This window comes from Eschscholzia californica, unplaced genomic scaffold, assembly GCF_041429995.1.
Source record: "Eschscholzia californica isolate CP2 unplaced genomic scaffold, dmEscCali1.0.p SCAF_3, whole genome shotgun sequence".
In the NCBI taxonomy this organism is placed as follows: domain Eukaryota; kingdom Viridiplantae; phylum Streptophyta; class Magnoliopsida; order Ranunculales; family Papaveraceae; genus Eschscholzia; species Eschscholzia californica.
In genome coordinates this window covers 52,968,360-52,991,208 of record NW_028238420.1, presented here as the reverse complement: position 1 = coordinate 52,991,208, position 22,849 = coordinate 52,968,360, and the positions used below count along the sequence as shown (strand labels likewise).

Here is a 22,849-nt window from a genome sequence, read left to right as displayed (position 1 = left end):
AAAAGAATATATACTATACAACCTCCACAATAGACATGTATGTAAACAGAGGGATTTTTATGCTGCCACTCGGGCCAAGCAACATTTCTCGCATAATAAAACAAAAGAATTTTATGTTGATTGGGACAAATATTTTTTTTCAATGAAAGATATTATCTAAAGATTCTTCATAATTTATAATAAAAGATATTATGGTTGAAGATTTCATACTTATTTTTCTTTATATACTTACTATAAATACACTTGAAAAAATTTGACCCGTCTTAATTTGGAAAAGTTCTAAATCACGGAATGGTTCTAATTGTGGTTGAAGAATTTTTGGGATGCAACTGTATCTTCTCCCAAAAGTGTATGATTTTGGGAGATCTATGAAGAAATTTCGTCAAATTTAACTGATACAACTGTGCCCTAGGCCACGAGATATATGCTAGTTTAGTACAAATAACAAATAATTTACTTTATTAGCTGCGAGGTAGCTTCCATAAAAACAAACTACTAAGATCATCTCCAATTGGAAAATGTTACACTCAGAATTTTTGTTAAAGTTCACCTCCATTAGATCCAATAGGAGAAATTATGTGATGTGAACTTCCACGATGTTACAAAATTAGATATCCTTAAGAATATACTCTATATTTAGAGAATCTCCATTGTAAAACTAAAAACCACTTTAGTTTTCTTATGGGCCAAAGTCTAAGTTGAGAATTTGTCTAATTTGTTGAAATTACATACTAACAATTTACTGATTTTGCATAAAACTCTAAGAGCATTTGCAATCAACACTTTATTTCACAAACTTTGAGTGCCACATAAGATTGTTAGATTTTTTCCTTTTGAAAACCCCTTCCAATGCAACACTCAATTTGAATCTCTAACAGTATGTGGAGGTAATTAAAAACTCTCCAATGCAACACTTTATTTTTAGAGTATCTTCTTGATATATCTCTAATTGTTCAACTCATTAGTATTTAATGTTAAACTAATAGAAATCAAGTTTATTTATTTCCAAAATAACTAATTATTTTTTCACAAAAATAAATATAACACATAAGTAAATAAAACAAATTAGAATTTTACATTAGAGACAAAAAAAAATTGAAGATCTCTTTTTTCAACACCTAAAAATAAAAATCTTAATTGAAACTTGACACACATGACAAATAGAGATTTTCTTAAGTTTTGCATTGGAGATGCTCTAAGTTTTGGTAACACAATTCTAACTCTCTAGATATACATGTTTGTATACAACATTTATATGGCTTAAGTGCTTAACTGAAATTATTGGGTCTTTTGTATGTGTGACATGATAATGGTTATTTGGAGAGAAAGAAGTCCATGAAATGTTAACTTCGTTGGCCGAAAAAACGGGCCAACTATGGAGAAGTTTGAAAGTACCGATGCAATGTGTCAAGTTGGATTATTGTCGGTAGGTTTCGAGAAGTTGAACCATAAATACAAAAGAAAAAAATGGGTGAGAGGTCAGAAAACAAAGCCTTATTAGTGCAAATAGTCCACTCATCCCACAAAATGAATCAAAAGCCCAAAAATGAATCTCAATGCACTAAATCCCATCTATAGGAAAAATAAATTTCCTTCTTCCAACTTTACCCCTCTATATATACAATTCTGTACACATTTTTCAGAATTATGGTACATTTTTCAGATAGTTTGTACAATTTTTAAAATGTATGTTTTAATTGTCTAATGATTTACACTATGTACATTTTTCAGAATGTTTAAGGAATGATAATACAATGTATTTTCTTCAAGCTTCTTTTATATTTTAACTATTATTGTCGCATTGCATTAGTTGTACCATACATTAAATACAGTGTATACTTCATTTGTATTTTATAATTTAACCATTACTGTAACATTGCATAAACTGGTACCTTACATCGCTCATCATTTTTGTCAAGCATTACTTATGATTCTCCATGCATTTTTCAGAGTTATTGTACATTATTCGCATAGTTTGTACAATATAACAGATACAATTACACACTTAAAAATGCATTGTATAAACTACCAGAAACAATATGCCAACATTGAATTAGAAATGGATTACATCTAAGACTCGTACAAAGTCAAGTTCGTAACCTAATTTTTCAGAGGCTAAGAGCCTAAAACAATAGATCAAAATGGATTACACATTTAAAAATGCATTGTACAAACTGTCAGATGCAACATACAAACTACCAAATGCATCATACAAACTACCAGATGCATTACACAAACTACCAGATGTATCAAATCTGCTGACTGAGGGTATTTTGGCCATTTTAGACAAATGACTAAAAATCTTTAGATCTAAGGATGGATTTTGAACCGAATTTTTCCTAACTTTTGGACTTCCAACCATGGCCCCGTTTACAATTTTACTGGACCTTTGGCCAAATTACAACTTTTTTTTCCAAATGCTAAAAATTTGTTTTTAAAACTATACCAAAATTGTTTATAATAACAATAAGGGTTCTTCAAAAGTATTTGACTAGTCACTGCCCCAAATTTACTTTTAATACTAGGGTATATCCAGTGTCCTAGACACTTGTATCAATCAAATGTTACGAAATTTATTGTTATATTTTATTGAGAGAGAGAGATTTTTATTAGTTATTATTTTTTTTTTGTCTTTTCTCTTAAATTAGTTATTATTTTATTGAGAGAGACATTTTTATTTCCTTCTTTAACTCTTGAAATTTATTTTATTTCTTTTTTTCTTAAATTAGTTATTTTATTTCTAAGAAGGAAAGGATTATTGTTTTTTAAATAGGTAACTTTATTTCTACGAAGGACTATATTTTAAATTTTGAGAAGGGCTTCTAGACAATATATCCTTTATTAAAAAAGGATGTTTGTCCCAGTCATCGTTTTCCCTTTTGTTTTATTATATAGATTTTCCTTAAGTTGTACTAAGAACCGTAATTTGGCCAAGGTAGCGGCTTTGGGGAATAAAGAAAATTTTCCGGGGAATAAATTCTCGAGGGAATCCAGATTTTCTTGAAAGTTCTTCGGGGAATAAATTTTTACGGGGAATACAGAATACATTTTTTTTGAAAGTTCTCCTCCACCTCATCTGTTCTCTTTACCACTTCATCTTCTCACCACCTCATCATCTTCTCCGGCGAAGGTCGACGACCGGCCGATTTTCTGGCAGGCGACCTTCAAACATAAAAAAAATATTTTGTTTTCTCATCTCTCTCTCTCTAATTTTTTTTTTAAATTTTCTCTCTCTCTCTCTAGAACAAATCTAGAGAGAGAGAAGGCATGTTCTCATGAACAGATCAGAGGTTTGTTCGTGAGAACAGATCTGATTTGTTCGTGAGAACAGATATGGTATGTTCACGGACAGACCTTCTCTCTCTAGATCTGTTCTAGAGAGAGAGAAAATTTTAAAAAAAAATTAGAGAGAGAGAGAGGGAGAAATTTAATTTTTTGTTTTGAGTTAATTCCTATATGGCCCCCTACTTTGTGATCAACTTCCTTTATGGCCCCCTTTTTTCGTAAATTCAAATATGACCCCCTTATTTTCAACTAAATGGCATTACTACCCTTCTTAATTTTAAATTTAAAACATTAAAAAAAATTATTTCCACCTCACCCCTCTCTCTCTCCACCTCATCTCTCCCTACAACTCACCCCTCACTCTCTCCAACTCACCTTTCTCTCTCTCTCCAACTCACCATTCTCTTCTCCGGTAAGGTCGCCGGTCGGAAAATTTTCCGGCCGGCGACCTTCAAACTTCAAAAAAAAAAAAAAAATTTCACTCATGTCTCTCACTCTCTCTAAAAATTCCGGTGAAGGGGGTTTCCCTTCGCCGGAATCTGGTTTGTTGAAGAACATACCAGACCGGTCTGTTCTTCAACAGACCGGAACTGGTCTGTTGAAGAACAGACCAGAACGGGTCTGTTGAAGAACAGATCAGAACGGGTCTGTTGAAGAACAGACCAGATTCCGGCGAAGGGAAACCCCCTTCGCCGGAATTTTTAGAGAGAGAGAGAGATGAGTGAATTTTTTTTTTTTAAGTTTGAAGGTCGCCGATCAGAAAATTTTCCGGCCGGCGACCTTCATCGGAGAAGAGGGTGGTGACTTAGAGAGAGAGGGGTGAGTTGGAGAGATAGGTGACGTGAAGAGAGATGAGTGGTGGAGAAGGAAGTGAGGTGGAATTTAGGTTTTGTTTTTTATTTTATTTTGAAAATACATTAATAAGAGGGGTAGTTATGACATTTGCCTGAAAATAGGGGGCCATATTTGAATTTACGAAAAAAAGAGGGTCATAAAGGAAGCTGGTCACAAAGTAGGGAGCCATATAGAAATTAACTCTTTTTTTTTTAATGTTTGAAGGTCGCCGGCCGAAAAATTAGCCGGTCGGCGACCTTCGCTGGAGAAGATGATGAGAGGGCGTGAAGATGAGGTGGTAGAGAGAGGTGATGAGATGGTGGAGCCTTCTAAAATTTGTTTTATTTTGAACTCCCAAAATTAGAAGCCCCTTAGCGATAAAAAGAAACATAAAAGTCAATCTTATTTGACTAATTTTAAGAAAGGTCTTTATTCCCCGGAGAATTTTCTTTATTCTCCAAAGCCGCGACCTTTGGCCAAAGGTCCAGTAAAATTGTAAGGGTGCGGCTAAAAGCACCCGCCCAAACTGTTGTTGGCACCCAGCCAAAGCACAGATAGGGTCATAGCTCATAGGGAGGTGTCCCATACTACCATAGTCCCATGTGCAATCCGGGTGCCAACAGCACTTTGGGAGGGTGTTGTTAGCCCCTCCCAAATTGTAAACCGGCAAAATGCTGAGCTAATCCGTAACTAAATACTCCTGATTGGTTAGCGGATGCCTCCGAAATATTGAATACCAAACCATTGACCACCCTTAATCAGATTCAACCATTTCATTGGAATATCTCCAACCGAGACACATAATAGTTAATGCTATTCACAGATCAGCAACAATACATATAACAATTCAATCACATTCTTACGACGAAACAAGAAAACAACTGATAGGGACATGTAGCTGAAAGTTCCCTGAATCTCTACTACAATCAGGAAGGTTCAAAAAAGGAAGAAACCCCAGAAGGAAATGACGGAGGACACTGGTCATGAACAACCATAAAGACGAGCAAATCTTATCAGTAATCGGAAATTTGAAGCATTTGACATCTTAAAAGTACGCGAAGAGATAAAATCTTAAGTTATCAGTTTTTGGATTTGGAATGCTTGATAAGCCAGTCGATAACCGAATCAATGTTGGTAGAGTTCTTGCATGAAATCATATAGCAGCATACCTCTCTATCAGTTATTAACCTCAGCTCCCTGCATACATAGCATAAACCAATATGTAAATTACACTATAAGGACACAGGGTCGTGGCCGTGATAATCGAAAACTCTTTTTCATCAAAATGGAGTACTTCAAGAACAAGGAACAAAAGGGAAAAACAGTGAAACGGCAAAATAGTCGTTACACTGGTTATTTGACATTCGAGAAAGAGTTATAACAGTAGAAATGGTCCTGATAATGATCGTAACAGTCACATGAAAAACATGATTTATTAAACAATAGAAGCATGCGAGTCAGCGAGTGTGAGACTTTTATTCAAATAACGGCTAAACCCAAAACTAAGTAATCATAAACAAAACAAGAAAGCCGGGAGGAGACTACTTTCTATCTGATTGATAAAATACAAGTTTCATTAGTAGTTACTTACATTTGATCAGTTAAAGCCTGTTTCGACAGAGCTTCAGGCTTGTCGACCTTGTTACCCAGTACCAACAATGGGATGCCACTCAAAGAGGGCTTGCTCAAGAGGTCATGAAGCTCTCTACTTGAGATTGAAACGTTATCATGATCAGCAGCATCAACAACATACCTATAAGAAATAAGATAAAATCAGACATAACAAAACTTTGAAGAACTAATCCACATTAAGAGCATTTTATAGAAATGTAGGTGTTTCTTTTATTTCATTGTCTATATCTGAATTGCTTGACTCAAATGGACCCAAAATCAGCGCAAATTAGTCATTCAAACGAGTCAGACAAAACTAACATTTTGAAATTTGACTAAAAAATTAGGTTTGGTCGTGTGATTTAAAAAAAGTGAAATTTAAACCTGCTTTTAGAATAATAAATTAAAAGGCAGATGCATTACACGATAGCGGAAACTGCACGACAGTATCTTTCCCACATGCTGCGGAACCTGGGCTGACCTCCAAGATCCCATAACTTTATTGTGACGTTCCCTTTGGTCACCTTCCTCATATTAAATCCTATCTGTAAGTCACAAAATGAAATACCAATCATTATTTCAGGCAGATTTTTTTAGATTAAACGTTTCCCGTCATACAAGAGAAATATCATAAGATATTAAAACATGGAATTGTCATGAGGCCCATTAGCTTAAGGAAAATATTAAAAGTACATCTTGTTTCCCAAGTACAGAGAGTTACATACCGTAGGGATCATGTCTTCGCTGTATCCACCTGTCTATAAATGAACAGGAGAGAAACAAAAGAGTATTAGTATCAGAACTCCATAGCTAGAAGGTTTAAGCAAAATTTACTTACTGCAACCACATTGACAAGTGAAGTTTTTCCAGCATTCTGTAGTCCTATCAAAGAAAGCTCCATTTCTTGCTTGAAAAAGAGGCTGCAAAAGAAAGCAAATCCGTGAGTTGCACATAATAACTTTGCAACTTGAAGCAGTAGCTGGAAGCCTGGAACAACTCTGTAGATCTCAAAACTTCTAGTCAGAGTTCACATAAACGGCTTATATCAAACTGAGTAAAGGGGGAAGTTCTGCAGTCCATCTAATACCTGATAAAAACTTGAAACTCGCAGAAATATCAAATTGAGGGGAAAACACGCTATGATCGATGATGATTTTAGGAGTAAGATATTGGTTGACGAGTTCTAACATATATTATGAGCAAATCGAACATGTATGTAACTTATTTGACAATATCTAAGCTGTTAACCTATTACTTCAACCTTTTATAATGCACTTTGCATGTTGGTATGGGGGTATAGGATACTGTGACATGGTTGTTGGTTAATTATCACGTGGTTAAGTGTTGTACGACTCTCACTTAGGTGATGTTTGTTCTTTTGTTAAATCTGAATCTGAGATAAATAATGCGTAATTTCCTTGTATAGTTTGAGTGCTTGCATGTGTTCAGTTCTCTAATCAATTCAGGCCTTAAAACAAGTCTTCTTCTTTTCAAATTGACACATGTTTTGAAAGTTGAAAACATATGCATTGAATATGAAGACTTGTTTCAAGATCTTAAGATAAAAACATGCAAAATAACTAAAACTACATAAATAATCGTTTCAGATTTCAAATTCAGATCTACAAAAAATCAAACGACACCTTAACATGTATAACTAAGATACTCTTACGAGGAAGAAAGCAGAGCCATCACCATAACTGATAACTATTTTGATAGCTCAACCAATAGAAGGCCATTAGTTTAACTCATTATTTTCTCTTGAACTTTATCTATCATGGAGAAAATACTATGTGAAATACTTTGTTTCTATCCACAACATTAAACTTCGCCTAATGTAAACTAGCTCGAATTTCCAATTCTTTTCGATACCTAAGAGATAAAGTATTTTTAGGAACAAGAAATCATAATGACTTTCATCTCTATTCCAAGCACCCTCCGTGTTCTCAAATTCCCAAGTCACTAAGGAGGTATTTTTAGCAAACTCTTTAATGTCTTTAACGTTTTCTATCAGAGACAACCTCGTGTCTAGCTGTTACGCTTCGAAATGGGTGGTGACCCGTGATTATGTGAGTAGGGCTTCCCTAGAGGAAAAAAAGAAAACAAAACCAGATTGAAAGCCAACATAGAGGACCATAATGGTAAGCTGGCAAGGACATTGTTTACTGCGAAGGTTGGTGAACGACTGTGTTTTCCCAAGATGATGGTCTGTAAAATTTTCCCTCAGATATGTATATCAGAAAAGTAACTACAATTCCTAGATGAACTGAAAATTCTGACAGTGACATTACTATAAATATATCAAAACACAACACAAGAAGACAACGTGCTAGGTCGAACATCACAATATCGCGTAATAGTCTAAAATTTCCCCTCAGATATGTATATCCCTTCCCGCCCGCGGAAAATCATAAAAAAAGGCATTGCTTTCTTTTATATACCCTAAGATCCCCATCAATTCAGGGAGATCCAACGAAAAACTAAGACTCATTACTTAATTGTCTCAAAATAACAAGAGCAAGTCTCTGCCATAATGATTCCCTGAAGATTGTTCAGGGAAAAATTGACTATACACGTTTTTATCTGCATCATAATCTTGATCATAGCATCAGATTCATCCCCAAATTTAGAAAAATTAGTAGCTAACTCTAAAATCTTCCCTACCCCAACATTCAATTCAATTGGAAAATACCTAACAGAAATCAAACTTCAAATCAATCAACGCAAAATACTCATACTAAAAACCCTCAATTATCCACCGGTGGTATGGGAACCAAGACGAAGATAACCAATGTTCACAAACCTAATGAAAAGATGAAAATGGGGAACCAAAAATCCAGAGAAAAAATAGATTAATCCTAGAGAGAGAGAGAGAATTTACCTCCGGAGCCAATTGAGAAAAGCATCCCACAACCCCATTTTTAGAACTTAAGAAATGTCGATGAAGAAATTGGAGATCAAGCAAAAAGGTAATGGGATCTGCCGGAGAGAGAGAGAGAGAAGGTAGAGAGAGAGAGGAGAGATCAGGAGGAGGCTCTTCTTCTTCTGCTTCTTCTTCTTCTTCTTCTCTGCTCTCTCATGAATTGAATTGACCAGCAGATGATGATGAAGAAGATTGATCCTTTTTTCTTTTTCCAGCTACAAATGAATCATAAAAAGTATATTTTTGGAAATAATTCAAATTAAAGAAATGCCCTTGTTTTTCATATTAAATTACGGAAATACAATCACACTCTTGCTTGCTGTCACAGATCTATTTGTCCACAATTTTGCTGGACCACCAATCACTAAATTGAAAGATACTCTGCCTACAAAATCTATGTTGAATTTCACATAGACCGGTTAAAAACACCCGAAAAATTACTGTTAGCACCCGACGAAGGAGATTGACTGCGATCTATTTCTATTGACCCTAGACATCCATTGGCACCTCGTTATAAAGGTGTGGAATCAATCCGTCTGAAATCCAAAACAGGCGTTCGAATACGGACCAATCCTTCAACTATAAATTTTTGGTCTAATAAGATACTAATATATCATTCGTATGTAATTTTAGTTTAAATTATTTTTGGAGAACATTGCTTTACATAAGTCTAGATTTAGTCGAACATTAATATCTAGCCTCCCATGCAAGAAACTTCTGAATTTGCCACGGTTTATAAGAATAAAATGCAATAAGTTTAAATAATTGAAAATATTTGATTTAAAAGTTAATTTCGTTTTGGTCCCAATTTGTGACAAACTCACTGTTTTTTTCTCATAAGTGTCCGGCCGATTAATTGTGTCCCTAAAGGGCAAAAAAATATATCATTTTTTTGAACTATCTTTGGGGGCCAAAATAAAATTATTTTCAATTTTTTTTGAAACGTAAACGCACCTCATCTCTCATTCACTCTTCCATTTCACCACTTCTCTCCTCCACTTCATCTAACTCGCCACCTCATCATCTTCTCTGACGAAAGTTGTCGGTGGTCAGATTTTTCGGCAACCTTCAAACTAAAAAAAAAAAATTTTCTTTTTCTCTCTCTCCTACTTTCCCCTCTCTCTTCTTTTCCTTCATCTTTTTTTCTCTTCAGTCTTCTCTTCTCTTCCCAATCTCTCCTTATTTCTCTCCGGCGAAAGGAGGAGCACCTCGCTGACCAGAGATCTGGAAACCAAGACCTCCAAGGTTTGGGAAACACCAGATCTCGAAGGTCTGGTTTTCCCAAACCTTCGTCAGTCTGAGAAGTGTGGATCTGGAGTGCTAGATCCTGATCCGGACGACTCTTAAAGGTATGGTTTTCCATACCTTGAAAGTCTAGGTTTAGTATCTCCAGCGAAGGGGCTTCGCCCCTCTGCCGGAGTAAGGGCGGAGAGAGATTGAGCAAGGAGAGTAGAGAGAGAAAAAAGAACAGTCGAGAGAAAAATATGAAGAAGAGAGAGAAATGAGGATAATTTTTTTTTTAAGGTCGTCGAAAAACTTGGTCGGCGCCCTTCGTCAGAAAAGATGATAAGGTGACGAGAGAGATGAAGTGGAGGAGAGAGGTGATGAAATAAAAGAGTGAGGGGGAGATCAAGTAGCGTTTATGTTTTTAAATTTTTTTGGAATTAATTCCCCTTTGGCCTTTAGAGGTAGTTCTGGAAAAAATTAATTTTTTTTAGTTCTTGAGAGTCGAAACGAACTGGTTATGGGAGCCAAAACAGTGAATTGGTCATAAATTGAGTGTCAAAACGGAATTAACTCTTAAAGAAACTCGGAAACTTATCATCTCTCCTACATTGGTTTTCTTTTGCAAATCCATGGGTACCTGTTACTTGAATAGATCCGTTACCATTTAAACTCCATATGTATTTTTCCACTGGTAATATAAACCTTTGGCTTCCTTCAATTCAAATCCTCGTGATGTAGTATCAAATCTTGGTAGCAATCATAACTTATTTAACATATTAGAGCTAGTCCAAGGCTGAACGGTCACGGACCCTTATTTTCACTTTTTCATTCAAATTTAAGGACCTCAAAATCAACTCCAAGGGTGAGCGGTCTCGAACCTTTAAATTTGAAATTGAATTTATCACTTTTTTACCCTTCCAACCACCATACTAAATTTTGAGTTTTTGAATTAATGTGTTGGATTATTTTAAGTTTAAGTTTTTTTAAGTTTTTAAATTAATGAGTAATTTTTATTTTGTTTTTTAAAAAAAAAGAAAAAAAAAATAATCCCACCGTGGGATCTGACTCCCCAACAGTCTGTTGGGGAGTATCAGCGGGTCCCTAATAAGGGCCGGCTGAACGTTTGGGTTGGGGCTTAGTCCCAATCCTCCCTTACTCCAAAGAGAAAGACCGGGGGGGGGTTGGGCCCTTAATTTGAATTAAGGGCCACATCTCCCTTGGACTTGCTCCTACAAAGTAGTGTGCACAAACAAACCATGCATTATTTAACATATTACAAATCATTTGTCGATTACTTGCATGTTTTGCTTATGTGTATCTTTAACTTATAAAATTAAAATTAATATTTTACACTTATAAAATTATTGACAGGATGGAACATGAAAAGAAAAAAGTCTCTTTTGCTTGAAGAATATTTGTAAATGTTCACATTAGCCTTGAAGTTTATCAAGACTGTTCCCTTGTCTTGTAAAAATCTCCAAAATTGTGATTTTGCCTCTTGCCAAATATTTCTTCTATCTTTCAAATGATTATTTTCAGTTATTTATGTCAACACAAAAAAAAAATATTTATTTATGGAGGGGTTGTTTGGTAGAAAATAAAAAGATGAAAGGAAAATGGAGGCCACAATAGTACTACTACTACAGCTAAGCTGGAAAAAAGCCAATAATTTTCATATAAAAAGAAGTAGTAACAATCCAACCACTAGTCAGTTTCTCTTTCTATAATAAAACCCATTTTGAATTTTTTTATACTTGTAAAAGCAATCAAGGGTTTGGCCCTTTTGGGTCATACATGATTTCAATGTGGGGAATTTAGACTCTATGAAGGGTTTAGATGAACTTCATTTATAGATTGGATTACTTGGGTAAGTCAATTATGTAGATTGCAACAAAATAATGTCCAGAGCCTTTGATTTTATGAAGATCAGGTTTTCAGGTAAAGCAATTCAATTCAATTCTCTTCTCTGGAGTTCACTGTTATTTTTTTTGTGGAAGATGATTCAGTAGTTAATTCAAAAAATTAGAATCTGGTTATTTAACTTTAGTTTGGGTGTTCTTGAGTTTGTTCATATGAGTTGATAATTGGGTTTTAAGATTGTTTCAAAATTAGATTTTTATGGATCTTAGACATGAGATTTAGGATTTTGTTATGGTGGTTGGCATTGATAATTAAATGGGTATGTGTAATTTTGATAATTTGTTTTGTTTTTCATTATTGGAGCCTATGAGTCTGTCTCTACATATTCCTGAAGCTTAAACTCATTATGTATCTTCTGGGTGTGCTTCAATTTGTTTCAAATAGTTGATTAGGGTTTCTCCTTCTTCTGTTTTAATGGGGAATGTTTTGGATTTACCATGTGTGTTAGGTGTTTGCTCAGGTGATTGTTATAGAGTTTGCTGAATCCTTATTGTTCAAAGTTTAAAATCAAGAAAAAATAGTTGGGTTTGTCTGTGGTTATTTGAATGTTTGACAAAAATATGTCACTTTGGTAGTATTTTGTTTTATTTTTGAGTCATATCTGAAATCTTCCTCGAGCGTTGTATTGGATCTTAGTTAGATTTTAGAATGTTTGTTTTTGTCTGACTCGTGATGTTTAACTTGTTTGAGTGATTGTTTTGAGCTGTTTCGGGTCTGATTGAGTCAGACGTACCCAATTCAGACAATGAGAAAATAAACAAGCACCACATTACAGTAGCTATTTGTATAGTCAATTTCAAAATTAGTTCAGATAATAGAATCAAATCCAATATCCAGATGTGTTTTTGGATATTATAAATGCTGCCAGTATAATAATCACGGATCAAACTTGGACGATCTTATTCATCTCTCTCTCTCTTGATTGCAGCATTACTTGGGGGTAGAAAGAGGGTCGAAAACATAACAATGGGGAACAAATACAGGAAACTGCCCGCTCTCCATGGTGATGCTGGAAGCAGATGTTCATTCCCTATTATCGTGTGGTGCCTAGTGGGATTTGTTCTAATGCTCCATTTTTACTACTCTTCTAACAGAGATGGAGTTGGAAGAGACATCCAGGTGAGATTCAATCACAATTCACTAACCAATGAATTAGAAAAGATTGAGGAGGAGAGTTTCTACGTCCCACCACCAAGGGGGAAACGATCCCCTCGTGCTATTAAGCGGAAACCAAAGTCAAGGCGACACGCCACTATTATGGAAGAGTTCCTTGATGAGAATTCTCAACTTCGGCATTTGTTTTTCCCTGATCGGACAATGGCTATTGACCCAACAAAGGAAGATGACAGTGATGGCTTATATTTTTACCCAGGGAGAATGTGGTTGGACACAAATGGGGATCCGGTTGAAGCTCATGGAGGAGGAATTTTATATGTAGAAGGCTTGAAAACGTATTATTGGTATGGCGAGAACAAAAATGGGACCACTTACCATGCTCACAAAAAAGCATCTGCACGGGTAAGTTCAAATTAAAAATGGTTTAAATCTTGGAGGGTAGTGGAATTTTAAAGCGAAAAGTATATTGAAAGACCTTGTTATTTATCTCAGGTCGACGTAATTGGAGTAAGTTGCTACTCTTCCAAGGACTTATGGACATGGAAGAACGAGGGTATTGTACTTGCAGGTGAACAGAAGAACGAAACTCACGACCTTTACAAACTTAACGTGCTAGAAAGACCCAAGGTAATTTACAATGATAAAACAAGAAAATATGTTATGTGGATGCATATCGATGATCGCAATTACACCAAAGCCTCTGTCGGTTTAGCCATTAGTGAAAAGCCCAACGGGCCTTTTGTGTACCTTTACAGCAAACGGCCTCACGGGGTTGACAGCAGAGACATGACTATTTTCAAGGATGACAATGGTACGGCATATTTAATATATTCTTCAGAAAACAATTATGAACTTCATGTTGGGCCACTCACCGAAGATTATCTCGATGTTACACCCGAAATGAGTAGAATTCTCGTGGGGCAGCATAGAGAAGCTCCGGCATTGTTCAAGTATGAAGGAACGTATTATATGATCACATCGGGTTGTTCAGGGTGGGCTCCTAATCAGGCTCTTACCCATGCAGCAGAATCAATCATGGGACCATGGGAGACACTAGGAAATCCTTGTGTAGGAGGGAACAGAGTACTCAGACATACAACATTCTTGGCGCAGAGCACATTTGTATTGCCGTTGCAGGGAATCTCCGGTTTGTTCATTTTCATGGCAGATAGATGGAACCCGACAGAGTTGAAAGAGTCGAGGTATGTTTGGTTGCCGTTGACAGTAGGAGGAGTGGTGGATAAACCGTTGGAACAGTATTTTAGGTTATCTTTGTGGTCTAGAGTGTCAATTTACTGGCATAGAAAATGGAAGCTACCCTTTGTTGGGATTATTGATCAAAATTGATCACAAGTGTTTTATTTTTTTGGGTTTTGTATCATAATATGTGACCCTTGATTATTTCATGTCTGGTTTCTGTTAATGTAGTTGACATAGCTCTTTTGTTAAAGGCACCACTAGAATTACAAACTTGTCAAAGAAAATTTGGAAAGACCGACGGGAGACGGAGCCCGGAATTCCGATAATGTCCTTAAAATTTCCTAGGGTGGAAGGAGTATAGCGACGATAAAATTGTCGGAGATAAGGGCACCATCTGGTTTACAAAACCAACCCTCCAACTTTTCTTTCGAACATACATAGTGCAAAGATTATTTTCTTTCTAGTCGTGGGTGAGATTCTATTAACCTTTATGCTTTTGGTGTTGTCGAAAGGGTTTCATGGTTTAGATTTCGGTAATATGGATTAATATAAAAACTATTTTGCACCAATATTTTTCTTACTTGCACATAACTCGTTCGGTATCTCTTGAGTTTAGCAACTTAGTAAGTGTTCCTTTTGTTTCGTAACAATACACACTGTCGACTTTTTCTTATAATCCATCCGAAGGAGCTGGTTCTCCCAACAAACATAAAGGGTTCAATATCCGCTAGATATCAACAAGGTCAACTTTTTAGAACACGTTGGAAACCATCTATTATATTAAAACAGCTCGGTCGGTTATCCAGGGGATAAGTCTGACCGTCCTTTTTATTTTAGAGATTTGGTTGGAAACACATCCGACGGATAAAATCTTTTTATGTAAATAGACTAAAAAAAGGATACTAATGTCAACAAATAATTGCTTTTGAATATTCCGTTATAGTCTCTTGAAAAAACGATACTCCACGAATCATACATCAAAATTTAAAAATCTCTCTTTTGGCCACGTCAAAAAAAAAAACTACCCTAAAAATCTCAACCATTTAAGATTTAGTTTCATTTTCTAACTACTTGCCCTACACTAAAACCAACCGCGCCCTACGGGCGCGGTAGATCCCACGTGGCTAACGCTGTTGTGTTAAATCACACGTGTGGGTCTATTTGGTCATGATGTGTGGGTCTATTTGGTCATGATGTTTATGCTTACACAGTTACTAGCAATTGTGCGTGTTTGTGTCTTTAATGCTCTGAATGTTGCACAGACATCTCATGCTTATGGGATATGACGCTTCTTACAAAAGTAGCTGAAGCAAAAAGGTAAAACCAATGTCAATAGAATGGTCATTCATCTATTATATTAAAACAGCTCAGTCAGTTATTTTGGAGATAAGTCTGGCCGTCTATTTTCATTGGAAATTTGACAGAGATCACATCCCACGACTGGTATGAAATCGTATTATTCAGTCTCCATGTTCATGTCCTCCATTCCATTCATCTAAGAAAATCTTATTATTAGTTTGTTATACATTTTGCAGATAGGACATCCTCATATTCTCCCATGGTTTATCTTCCATCAATAAATTAAATTTATGTAATTTAGATTCATTTGGGTTGTGTTTGATAGCAAGTCGGGAAATGGAAAAATAATAGAGTAAAATTTTCTTCGAGAATTATTTTCACAATGAAACATTTTCTCCAAAAATATTTTCCACATTTCTAATGTTTGGTTCGCTAAGAGAAACAATTTGGAATTTTCAAACTCTCCATTTTTGGTTGATGAAGAAAAATTATATATTGCTTCCTAATTTTTTTCGTTTTGTAATATTCGGTTTAGTAACGAAAAAAAATCCAACTAGTTTAACGCAAAAATCATCATATTTGGGTTTTAATGTCAACAAGTTTCAACAACAATGGCATACAAATTTAACAACAATAGCATTCAAATTCTCCATACCTGGTTACTCTTCCTCTTGACATTGGACCAATAGTGGAAGATATCAATACTAAGAAAGTGATGGCTACAATTGAGGACAACAATATCTGGGGCAAATGAACTAGTCAATTTAGTGAGAACCTACTGTATAGCTCTAACATCTTCTGTCTTCTCTTTCAAAATTGATTAAAAAGGTTTTATTTCTTGCTGAAAAGATTAGGAAATAGGATGAAAACCAGGAAGTCCACTTAGTTTGTAAAAGCTTCTCCATGTGTTCGAGTTTTTGTGGAAGAGAATATATTTCATCTCTCTCATTCTGGTCTCTCTCAATATCGAGGGTTCATTTTTCAAGTTCTTCACAGACAACTTGAAGGAATCTGGTTCAAAGCCAACAGACTCAACTTGATCAATTAATTTATTTCTTCTTTTAGACGGTAAATCTCTTCCCGAAGAGCATTTTTTTGATCTAAACGAAGTTCAACTACTTGTTTGAATTAATCTTTTGCCTCCTTCAAGCCAAGAGAGTTCCATTTCTTGAAGGATCAGATAAAAGAGTAAAATTGAAACTAAATCAGATTTAGATGATGCAAAAAATTCTCTTTAATCTCTTTGTTTTAAAAAAGAAATGAAGATGAGGCTTCAAGTGTGAAATTTGAAGCAGCTCTTCGGTTGTTGTTTCTCTCTCTCTCTCTCTACTTTATCTAGAGAGAGAAAGAGTAGAGAGGTTGTTGCTTGAAGGAGAAGTTTTTCTTCCGTTGGAGAAGGGTAAATAATTCCACCTCTTTTGGGGAAATTTTAGAAAAAAAAGTCACGTGACACTAAATTTCCCTTTCTCTAAATTGACTACCAAACACAAGGAAAATATGATATTTTGAGAAAAAAATTCTACTTTCTCCGGAAAAAGTGTCTATCAAACACAACCTAAATTGACTACCAAACACAAGGAAAATATGATATTTTGAGAAAAAATTCTACTTTCTCCGGGAAAAGTGCCTATCAAACACAACCTTGGTGACTTCTCTTTTCCCTCGTTCATGTGATTTGGAGAAGGTTTCATTTCATGACAATTCTCAAAAAATTTATTTGATCATGCTCTTTGTCACTCTCTGTGGTTCAAATGTAAATGTGTAATATGATAATTTAATCAATTTTTTATTTAAAGGTTTGGATCAAATTTGTAATATGATAGTTACACATAGTAAATTTCATATTTGATTTAATCTCCCATTTCCCCCTCTGTATCTGTGTGCATTGTTGTTTATGTAATTTACTATAACTTTTTCTTCAAATCTACAATAGTTAGTCTCTCATTTCAATTAGGGTTGTTTGAGTTTTTTAGATTTTGTTTTCTTAATTTTGACATTATTTTTTTCATTTTCAGGTTTAGATCGAACGACATTTTCCATGGTGAGATACCAGTGCTCCACATTACGTCTGACTTCTATGTCATGTAATCTTTTTCAATTGGAATTCTTACATGCAGATTTAGTATGTGAATATGTCTAAATGTTTTTGGAAAAAATATTGTGAAGAGTAGTTCCTAATTCTTTTCTGCATAAATGTTGATGAGTTTAATGTATTTGTTTTTTATGGGAATAATGTATTTGTTTGTGTTGTTGAAGAGTTTAATAATGTGAAGTTTGATAGTTCTTTTTCTTTTCTTTTTCTCTTTTGGTGTTTTCTTATTGTTTTTCATTAAACTTCAAAATTTAGACAAACTTAAAAAAAAATCCCTAGCATTTAGAACGAAAAAAGGTGAAATCTCATCAAAGTGGCCGAATTAACACAAACCAAATGTGTGAAAATGAGAACCACTGTGGATGCACTTCTTGAGTAAGCTCGACCCAACGTGATGTGAACTCACAAAATAGATTTCACATTACACACATACTCGGAGAATGCTCGAAAGCACTTTACTCGTAAAATTGAGATGTAATCAACCACAACGGCGGGATCTACCTTCTGGTGACATGCGTTTAGCTGTCATCTAAAATTCCCGTATATATAAAAGCATACATGTAACCTTTTCATATAACCATATTATACAAGAATATTTTAGTACAATAAAGCAATGTTTTAGTACATGTTATAGTTCGGCATCAATCTTGGCTAAAATTTCATTCAATCAAATAGTATATCGAAATAAATATGAAAACAAAAAATAAAAATAATATCAAACTTGATTGATTGTTCAAAAATAATATCAATAGTATATCGAATTCTCAATATTGATTAATTTTTTTTTTTAGAAATTGACTACGATGTACGATAGTCATCACATTGATATTGATACATCAAAAATGTGATAATCACGATAAGATGAATAAAGTGTTTTTAGAGTTTTGCATTGGAGATGCTATTAGGTTGCCGTTTGGATATATAGGTGGTAGTATATAGGGTCCAACTGGGGTCGTTCCTTTCTACTCCAATTAGGATTACTTAGAAATCCTAATAACTAACCAAATTCGTTATTCCTTTCTACTCCAATTAGGATTATGTGTCGGCTAAAGATGGGAATTAGAAACTCAACTGGTTTTAGGAAAAAAATCTCCAACTTGTATAAATAGAAGACCCCCATGCTACTACTACTAACTACTACCTGGTCTCTACTGATCTTCCACAACTTTTAAGTTCTTCTTCTTCTTCAAAGATCATCACTACCATCCATCAATATTAAGATGTCTTCTTCTCTTTTCAAATCACCTTTTTTCTTCTCATCTTTCATTATTTTTCTCTTGTTTTCATCTTCATCATCCTCTGCTCAACTACTACAACAAACTTGCTCGACCTATTCTTTTGGCGATAAAACCCCCCATGTTTACAACTTCTGCAATGATCTTCCTGTTCTCAACTCTTTCATCCATTGGAATTTCAACCAATCAACAAGAATTGTTGATATAGCTTATCGACACGCAAATATAACTGCTTCAACGTGGGTTGCATGGGCAATCAATCCTACTTCTTCAACTGGTATGGTTGGAGCCCAAGCTTTTGTTGCTTTTCAAGGTCCCAATGGTTCAATGCATGCCTACTCTTCCCCATTGAATAGTTACACAACCCAACTCCAACAGGGACCTCTTAGTTTCCCTGTTCATGATATATCTGCAACCTACGCAAATAACGAGATCACTATATTTGCAACATTCGAACTTCCAGACGATAACATTACAACTATGAATCAGTTATGGCAAGATGGACCTCTTCTTGACGGAATAACTCCTGGGATGCACCGTACTTCAGGACCCAATGTTGGGTCTTTTGGTTCTCTTAATCTTCTCTCAGGATACATATCAAAACCAACAAAAGGAGGAGCAAATCCAAGAATTAAACTCAAGAATGTACATGGGATGTTAAATGCCGTGAGTTGGGGAATACTAATGCCGTTGGGTGTGATGATTGCAAGGAACTTGAAGAGAGTCGACTCCGCAGGGCCGGCATGGTTTTACTTGCACATAGCATGTCAGACGACTGCTTATGCAGTTGGTGTTGGTGGGTGGGCAACTGGTCTAGTGTTGGGTAAGAAATCTTCGGGCATTCAATACAACGCTCACAGGAATATCGGCAATGCTCTCTTTGCTCTCGCTACACTACAGGTCCTTGCAATGTGTCTAAGGCCAAAACCAGACCACAAGTACAGATGTTACTGGAATGTCTATCATCAATTGATGGGTTATGTCGTGATTGTGTTGAGTGTTTTGAACGTTTTAAAGGGTTTTGATATATTACATCCAGACAAGAAGTGGGTGAATATCTACCGAGGAGTAATTAATACCTTGAGTGTCATATTCGTTGCTCTAGATTTTATCTATGTTGTGGTAATTATGTACAGGGAGGACAGGGAGGACGAGAACACCACGACTGCCACTGAGCTATCAACACCTGATGTCATGGTCTAGATTTCACAATTATTTACTGGAGTTTTGATGTAACAAGCCTGTTGGAATTTATGTTTTCTTTTTTGGATTGAATTGGTCTAATATGTCTCCAAACATTCTGTTTTGATCAATCAAAAGTGAACTTTTGAATTGAAATCTTCTTGTACTTTTTTCCATTCTTGTCAATCTAGCTGATATTCTTTATATAATAAATTTAAGCCAAATTGAATACTTTATACGTAAAACCCGAAGTAGCATAACACATTAAAGAGAAGAAAATCGATGAATATGTCCATAAACATTTTGAACTCAATATACTTCAAATTATAATTTGAATCATCTGTTATTTATGTGAGATTAAATCTACTCAATATTTGATTTATATATAGTTCAGTCATGCCATATACTTTGATAATCATTTATGACTATATCATTTTATATTGTATCATTATTACACCAAAACTGATGAATCACATAAACAATTATAAGAATGACACTCAATTGATGGAGATGCTGAAGAATTTATAAGAAGGTTTTATGAACAGCTAAAGTTGCAAAGTCGTACTCAATTGTTGCAGTATCAAGAGACCCAATTTCAAGAAATGCTGCTTGCTAGAGGAACTCGTTAGACATCGATAGATAGATGGATTGATCGACTTTCTAATTATAATAATTGTTGTTTTCATCATTACAATTGTAAGAGAGATCAACTCTCTAAGCATTTCGTCGAACACCTTGAGGATGGAGAAGTCAAGCTTAACTGATTTACCGGTCGTACGGTTATACGCACCCTTGTGCTTAAAGTAAAGCGCCCACATTATCAATAAGAGGCAGCCAGGAGGGTCTGCGAATAGCGTTATATTTGATTAGTATTAACTGTTAGTTAGTATTAGTTAGTGGTAGTTAAGATCGATTATCTCTCTCTCTCTCTAAATCTCTTCTATATAAAGAGATCATTGTAATTGAAACAAACTAATTAAGTTGAGAAGTAATCGAATTTGTTCTTCAAGAAACTTAGTTTTTCATGGTATCAGAGCCATAAGGAAACCCTAGAAATCGATTTTCAAGAAAGATTGAAATCAAGAAACAACAAAGGGAGCTGATCTTCTGTCATCAAGGAATCAGAGATACAGTCTTCTTCTTCAACCATTAAAGAAATCAAACTTCAACCATTGAAAGATGAATCCAAATCAAAACCAGGTAACCTATAATCCAAATCTTACAAATTTAATATCGGCTAGATTAGATGGAACAAACTTTCTGGTTTGGAAAGATCAGGTAGAGAATGCCCTGATTGGAAACGACCTAGTGTGCTACATTGATGGCACCATGAATGAACCCTCTCAGTTAGTTGTAGAGGAAGGAAGAGAGGTGGTAAATCCAGCCTATCTTCAATGGAGGAAAACAGATAGTTTCGTTAAGTCTTGCATAAAAGCAACCATTACCCATTCAATTGCTTCTGACATTTTAGGTTTAAAAACCTCAAGAGAGATTTGGTGTTATTTGGAAATGGTTTTTCTTCAAGAATTTGAAGCCCAAAAATCTTCTCTAAGAAATAAACTTCAAAATTTAAAGAAAGGGTCTTCTTCTATTGCTGAATTCTTGAGCAAGATTAAAAATTTGGCTGACTCTCTTGTAGCAGTTAATGACAAAGTGAGTGATTCTGAGTTAACTAGGATAGCTCTTCAAGGCCTAGGGAGAGAATACTCCCAATTTGTTGTTACTATTCAGAATAGAGATGGTGTCTTTAGTTTTGGAGAATTAAGAAGTAGATTAATTCACCATGAACAATGGTTGAAGGAGCAAGAAACACATGAGGACCTAAGTGAATCATATCTTGTTAAGAAATTTCAAAACAGAAGTAGCACTAGATCATCACCTATGAGGTTTGCAAACCAGACCCAAAGTTTTGAAAATGGTCAAAAACCATCTTTTAGGGCGAATATGAGGGCTCCTTCTCAGCCAAGAAGTGCTTTTTTTGATTTTACCACAGTTCCTTGTGGGATATGTTACAAGTGGGGGCACACTGCTAGACAATGCAGGTTAAGATTTAAAGATTTCTCCTCTGAGAATTCAAGGTCAGCAACTAGAAACTTTGCTAATCTTCATCTTCAAGAGATTGATGAAGAAGAAGAGGAAGAGGAAGATAGCTCAAATCTACAAGAAGAAGAAGAGGAACAAGCCCATTTTGTGGCTGAACAGGAGATTGAGTCCTTGAAAGATGAGAAGAGTTACTTGTCCTTGAGTACAAAAGATAAAAATTGGATAGCTGATACAGGAGCAACCAGCCACATGACACATACTCAAGAGAATTTACAATCTATTACTCCCTATCAAGGTACTAATGGTGTTATGATTGGGGATGGCAAGTGTTTAAACATAGTTAGTACAGGCCAAGCAAACTTAGCTACTGGTCCAAACACTTTCCACCTTAAGAAAGTACTTCATGTTCCACAAATACAGAAGAATCTCTTATCCATCTCAAAGTTCACTAAAGAGAACTTCTGTAGTGTGGAATTCCTTCCTTGGGGATTTCTTATTAGAGATTTATGGTCCAAAGATGTCTTAGGAGAAGGACCAATGGTGAATAATCTATATAGCATTGATTTTCAAATGGATCCTTATGTTTCACCAAAGGAAGATAATGAAATAGCTTGTTTAGCAAGAGGGACAGCTGAGACTTGGCATAACAGACTGGGACATGCTTCTCAAGAGCTAATTTTGCTCTTAGAGAGAGAAAATAGAATCAAGATTACATCTAAGAACTTTAAAGATGTGTGCTCATCTTGTCAATTAGGGAAGAGCCAGAGACTTCCTTTTCACACATCTAGTAGCTCATCATCAGTTCCTCTTCAACTAATACACTGTGACATTTGGGGACCAGCCCCAGTCACTACAAAGACAGGAGTGAGATACTACATTCTC

General features: G+C 35.3%; 2 protein-coding genes and 1 pseudogene across 2 annotated transcripts; 2 read left to right on the top strand and 1 right to left on the bottom strand.

Moving 5' to 3' along the window:
• Positions 1-4,863: 4,863 nt before the first annotated feature.
• LOC147551785 (ADP-ribosylation factor-like protein 8a) lies at positions 4,864-11,181 on the bottom strand. The gene is made up of 8 exons (XM_086667745.1): positions 11,114-11,181; positions 10,525-10,662; positions 8,612-9,323; positions 6,569-6,650; positions 6,456-6,488; positions 6,154-6,275; positions 5,711-5,872; positions 4,864-5,316 (listed from the first exon to the last, which is right to left on the bottom strand). The coding sequence occupies exons 3-8, from the start codon at positions 8,647-8,649 to the stop codon at positions 5,199-5,201; spliced, it is 555 nt and encodes a 184-aa protein (XP_086523871.1). The 5' UTR covers positions 8,650-9,323; positions 10,525-10,662; positions 11,114-11,181; the 3' UTR covers positions 4,864-5,198.
• A 267-nt stretch (positions 11,182-11,448) lies between these two features.
• On the top strand, positions 11,449-14,366 carry LOC147551784 (uncharacterized). The gene is made up of 3 exons (XM_086671315.1): positions 11,449-11,818; positions 12,729-13,318; positions 13,409-14,366. The coding sequence occupies exons 1-3, from the start codon at positions 11,779-11,781 to the stop codon at positions 14,261-14,263; spliced, it is 1,485 nt and encodes a 494-aa protein (XP_086527441.1). The 5' UTR covers positions 11,449-11,778; the 3' UTR covers positions 14,264-14,366.
• Positions 14,367-19,021: 4,655 nt separating this feature from the next.
• LOC147551783 (cytochrome b561 and DOMON domain-containing protein At5g47530 pseudogene) lies at positions 19,022-19,945 on the top strand (annotated as a pseudogene).
• The last annotated feature ends 2,904 nt before the right edge of the window (positions 19,946-22,849 follow it).

Bases quoted from the DNA above. Each gene is read 5' to 3' on its own strand.
- LOC147551785 (XM_086667745.1), bottom strand. From the start codon at position 8,649: ATGGGGTTGTGGGATGCTTTTCTCAATTGGCTCCGGAG. The intron at 6,651-8,611 runs GTAAATTCTCTC...TTTCTTTTGCAG, and splicing joins TTTCTCAATTGGCTCCGGAG to CCTCTTTTTCAAGCAAGAAA. The intron at 5,317-5,710 runs GTAAGTAACTAC...CTATGTATGCAG, and splicing joins CAGGCTTTAACTGATCAAAT to GGAGCTGAGGTTAATAACTG.
- LOC147551784 (XM_086671315.1), top strand. From the start codon at position 11,779: ATGTCCAGAGCCTTTGATTTTATGAAGATCAGGTTTTCAG. The intron at 11,819-12,728 runs GTAAAGCAATTC...TCTTGATTGCAG, and splicing joins TATGAAGATCAGGTTTTCAG to CATTACTTGGGGGTAGAAAG. The intron at 13,319-13,408 runs GTAAGTTCAAAT...TATTTATCTCAG, and splicing joins ACAAAAAAGCATCTGCACGG to GTCGACGTAATTGGAGTAAG.